Genomic DNA, 5,151 nt, shown 5'->3' with positions numbered 1-5,151 from the left:
TGTGTTATAGGTTACATCTACCTGTTGAGTATAAGAATATTAACCCCTCGTTCCATGTGTCTCTTCTCAGGCCGGTGGTAGCTGGTCCACTCCAGGACAATGAGATAGGAGAGACTCCTCCGCCCCCACTGGACATCGAGGGGGCTCCGGCGTACACCGTTCGGTCCATCTTGGACTCCAGACGCCGGATGGGGGGTCTCCAGTATCTCGTGGAGTGGGAGGGGTACGGCCCGGAGGAGCGGTGCTGGGTGCCGCGGAGGGACATCCTAGACCCATCTCTCCTGTCGGAGTTCCACCGGGACCATCCCGCGCGCCCTGCTCCGCGTCCTCCTGGTCGTCCCCGAGGCCGGGGTCGGCGCACGGCTGGAGCCGCGCGTCAAGGGGGGGGTACTGTCACGGTTTCGGCCGAGGCTGCTCCTCCTCCTGGTTCAGGCAGGCTTCGGCGGTCGTCGTCCCCAGAGTACTAGCTGCCACCGATCGATGTTTCATGTTCGTTTGGTTTTGTCTTTATGTTGTACACCTGTGTCTTGTTAGTCCTCGTTAGTGTCCTATTTAGTTCTCGTTGGTTGTGTTTGTCTTTGTCTGTGATTGCTCATCTGTTTTCGTGTTGGAGCTACGTACTTCCCTCCAGTGTTTTGGAGAGGGTTTTCGCACATGTTAGTGCGCCCTTTGTTTGACGCCTGTGTGCGCCGCTATTCCGCCTTCGGGCTTATTGTGCTTATTTTCTACGTGATTATTGCACTAAAGTCTTTTGGACTGAGCTTCTGCGTCCTGCGCTTGATTCATGCACCACACCCACCTTCAGCACCCCTTGACAGGTAATATGTTTGTTAAAGTTATTACTGAAATTGTTTAGAGACAAGTTATTATAAAGTTGATAAGTTAACAATGATGGTGGTCAGGCAAATGGATCAAAATCACCCTGCAATGCTCATAGGTTTAGCAGCACTATAAACCTGTTCTAAATACAAATAGTTACGAAACAGGCTCATATATGTTTCAGTATTAACACAACAAGGTTCAATAAAGTTAAATAGTTGGCTATGATAAGTATAATATTTAAAGAATTTAAGTATCCACTATTCAAATTGCAGAGCTATTGTAATGGAGTTGGAGAAATACAGACACATTATACCCTACCTTGCTTGATTTAGATTAAACAGAGCTTCTCTAAACTAGTTCTTACACAATGGTTTATACAATTAAAACCTGTAGATAGACCTGACATTCCTTCAGTCAAAACATGTATTAATCTGCATATCAGTAGAGGTTGAACCTTTTGAAATGGTTGAAAGTATGAATGAAGGTGAACCCATCACCATATCATTATAGAGCTAAATGCTTACCGTATATACAACCTGGTCTCAGAGCATTTTGTATTATTCTGTATGTAAATCAAAGACACTCCATTTAGTATGATATGTTACGTTTCGTATGGTATGTATTAATTTGTTGATGTCCATCACCCATTTCGTATGATATTTTATGCATTACAATTTGTTTGTTATGTTATGAATGGCAATTCGTAGGATATCTTACAATTTCCAATTAGTTGTTGCTAATGTTCGCTATGTCGTTAGGTGTCTAATGCTAACGTTAGCTAGCTGGCTAATGTTAGCTAGGCTAGGGGATGGGGTTAGGGTTAGGAGTTAGGTTAAAGGGTTAGGGGAAGGGTTAGCAAAAAGGGTTAAGGTTAGGGATAGCATTAGGTGAAGGGTTGGCTAACATGCTATGTACATTAGTTGCAAAGAAGCTAAAAAGTAGTAAGTAGTTGCAATGTTTGCGAATTAGCTAAAATGATAAAGTTGTCTATGATGAGATTCAAACACCCTGTTATAAATGTTTTGTATAATTTCATCATTAATAAACTTTTTTTTTTTTTTTACCTGCTGAAAATCCGGTGTTTTTATTTCAAATAGTTTTGTTATATTTCAGTCTTCTGTGAAGTATATAAAGTGTAATATTGGGATGCAAACTAAAAATGGAATACATTTCAACTCTATATCTGACATGGTACAGGTGACTTCTTTTTTTTAACCATGTGTGTGAGGTGTGTGCTTTTCTTTCTAAGTAGATTTGGTTAAGACTACCAAGAACCACTCTGTGTGACCCTGATTTAGCCCACTGCAGTAAAAGGTTAATAAGGTTATTTTCCCAATACTAGGTAAAAGTATTCAACGCAGGTTTGAATGGTCATCTATGAAATACTGGGCCTATGCAGTGGTCAACCATGCTGCATGTGTTCAGTGGGCGATTCTGTTACAGCTTAATGACAGGAAAATGTCAATGAATAAGAATGTAGAAGTGGGGTTGCAGGCAAGCGATTTTACCAGACGTGGTCTGGCATGTTTTCACTGGAGTGAGGGAGAGTTACAATAAGGTAAACCAAGAAAAGGGGAAAAATCTATATTTCCCCAATTAAGCGCCTAAGGCATGTGTCTGCTGCCCCATGAAGGAGATCTCATATTAGACACGTTTATCGAATAATGTCTCCAAGCCCTACGTGATTTTCCTAAAGTGAGTATTGCATTTTGGTTTTGGCCATCCTAATATAGCCAGTAGCCACCTGAATACTGATCAAGGAGGTAATACATTTATTTATCTTCAAAAAATACTCCCCCATTCTAGAGGTTAGAAAGTTTGGTTTCCATAGCATGGCTGAAAGCTGAAGGGAATGCCTATAGCATATGTGCTGAAAAAGTGATGTTCACTTTTGTTCTCTTTCAGCTAGCATGAATGTGGGAGTATATTTCAATAACACATCTACAGCTAGAAAATAAATATAAACAGTTCCCAGGGCCATTAACTAAAAGGTCATTAAAAAGTGTGTGACTTTTAGGAATTAGCACTTCATGGATATCAGTTACCGTACTAGAAATTTGGTTCAATTTCCTGTCACGAATGAAAGAAGATAAGAAGAATAGATTAGTGAACAATTAAAACTATTTTTTAAATTAGAAGACTGAACTCTTAACTGAAAATTTGAATATGGCCCTGAACTGAATCATAAATTCATATTTTCTCAGTGAACCCTTTCACTTGCATTTGTGCTGCATCAGAAATAGTACTTTGGCGACCAGTATAATATCACCATGATATTTAAACATAGGTCCTTAAGTGTCGTACCCTACTAGACAAACTTAAGAAATATCCGTTGTTCTGTTGGTGTAACATCATTGTTTACGGTGAGAAGTTTAAATCAATAATCAATGAGGAATTGCGAGTAATATACAGTTGACTGTTGGTGTTGATGTTGAAGTAGTTCATGGAGCTTCTAATGCTTGCAATAGTATGGCTTATAAAGACATCTAATTATATATTTGCTATTATGGACTGTCCGTGACCCTTATACTATATATCATAAGAATATGAGATACGCCAAGCTTATTTTGCTGACAAACATCTAATTTGATTTATACCCGCAGTATCCTGACAGCCGTCATGTCTCAATGAAACAAAGGATACACCGATGCAACAAAGCATTACAGTAGATGTTGCATTAGTCATTTCAACATTTTAAGAGCCCTCAAACAATGAGAGGATGTAACTGGTCACCTCAGAGTGTGTCTTGAGCACCAAGTGTCGTCACCTTTTACATACCTATCTGTTGAGGCTCTAGGTTGACTGTCTTTTGGTGAGGAAACAGATACAGAGATTCTGTCCCATTGCCAGCAATGACATGGGGCATTAGTGAATGTGATACTGTATCATGGTCCACTGATAGAGTAGTCTGGTGAGAGTTTCCCTGCAGAATAGCACATCTATCTTGTATATTCATGAGGAAAAGGGGTTTGTCGAAATGAATGTCAACTCTGGGAATCATGTTTTAATTTCTGTCTCTGCATGGCATTTGACCTGTATTAGCACGCAATGTAGGCTTACTGAAGTGGTCACCCATGTCTTTTCCCACATCTTTTCAGTCATGGTATTTACCAGCAGCACACCCCATCTGATCCCCTCATGGCGTATCATTGACTCACCTATTATGTCCCTCTTCCTCTTGGAGCTCTTCTTCTCTGTGTCGGCCGATGCCATGCTCTGTGGCGAGTACTCCCCCTTCAGACACCTGGGCACTGCCCCTGGCACCTCCCCACCTGTGCTGTCCATCTCTCCCCCTACGCCACCCACCACCCCTCCACCAACCACCGCCACGGGCACTACCCGACAGGCCTCCTGCCCCCAGCCCCGCGTCTCACAGGGGGGGAACTGCCAGTCGGCCCTCTGGAAGCCCGCATGGGGCTCTTGGTAAAGTCTGTCGTCGCGGGGGTAGGCGGTGTAGGGCGCAGGCACCAGGCAGGAGGTGGAGAAGTCTGTATAGGCAAGGTACTCAGGCTTCTGGTGCAGGGAGAAGGGGGCCTGCGACTGGAGCCCTGCTCCGGGGTGAGGGTTCCTCACGCACCCCCAGATGGGGTTGCCGGGGTGGGTGCTCCGCATGCAGCTGCTGGTTGTCTGATCCATGGCGATAAACACAATAAACACTCCCTCACACACACACTTAGTCAGCCTCACACACTTCTGGAGTGAAGTCCTTGCTGAGAGCTGAAAGTCCCTGCAGAGAGTTCTCTGGTTCTGTCAATATGGGGTAATATCCACTTCAGCTTTTTGGTTTTAGAAGCACATCATCTCCCCAGGACATCCAACTCTGGAAGAAGTTACTCACTCTCTCTGTCTGTCTGTCTTTCTGTCACTGACTGTGGCTTGTTGACTCTCCTCAGTCCAATGTGTAAGGATGGACACCTTCCTCTGGTTAGTTGGTCTCTCTCGCTCCGTCTTGCATGGGTGACGTCGTAGAGAGCAGCTCCTCACACACACTCACACACACACTTTCACACCCACCGACCGGCGAGTGGACAAGTGATCTGACTGGCTGTGCTGCTAGAGAAGTGTTAGGCTAACCCCTGCGTCCACACACACACACACACCAACACACACGCTCCTGACTGGGCTGGCTGTTTTCACAGTTCTAAGATATTCCTGACAAGTGGTCCCTCCTCCCTTTTAAATGCATAGGTGGGAAAGAGTGGCAAGTTTATGGAGTGTAACGCGAGCTTGTAGAGGCAGAGCCCTGGTGGCCACATGTGGGTACCCTGCGACCAACCCCACCAACCCTGCCTCATCAACTATTCATCACAGAGGACATTTTATATGCAC

At 44.0% G+C, this 5,151-nt stretch overlaps 1 protein-coding gene across 1 annotated transcript; it reads right to left on the bottom strand.

Annotated features, from left to right (window-relative positions):
• Positions 1-3,707: 3,707 nt before the first annotated feature.
• LOC311100530 (homeobox protein MOX-1-like) lies at positions 3,708-4,458 on the bottom strand (the record flags this gene model as incomplete). The annotated part of the gene is made up of 2 exons (XM_084141444.1): positions 3,708-3,745; positions 3,981-4,458. The coding sequence occupies 2 exons, from the start codon at positions 4,456-4,458 to the stop codon at positions 3,708-3,710; spliced, it is 516 nt and encodes a 171-aa protein (XP_083997570.1).
• Between the last annotated feature and the right edge of the window lie 693 nt (positions 4,459-5,151).

Source organism: Coregonus lavaretus, assembly GCF_964263955.1.
Source record: "Coregonus lavaretus genome assembly, chromosome: 25".
NCBI lineage: Eukaryota > Metazoa > Chordata > Actinopteri > Salmoniformes > Salmonidae > Coregonus > Coregonus lavaretus.
Note: the sequence above shows the minus strand (reverse complement) of the source record. Positions and strands in the feature narration are given on the sequence as shown.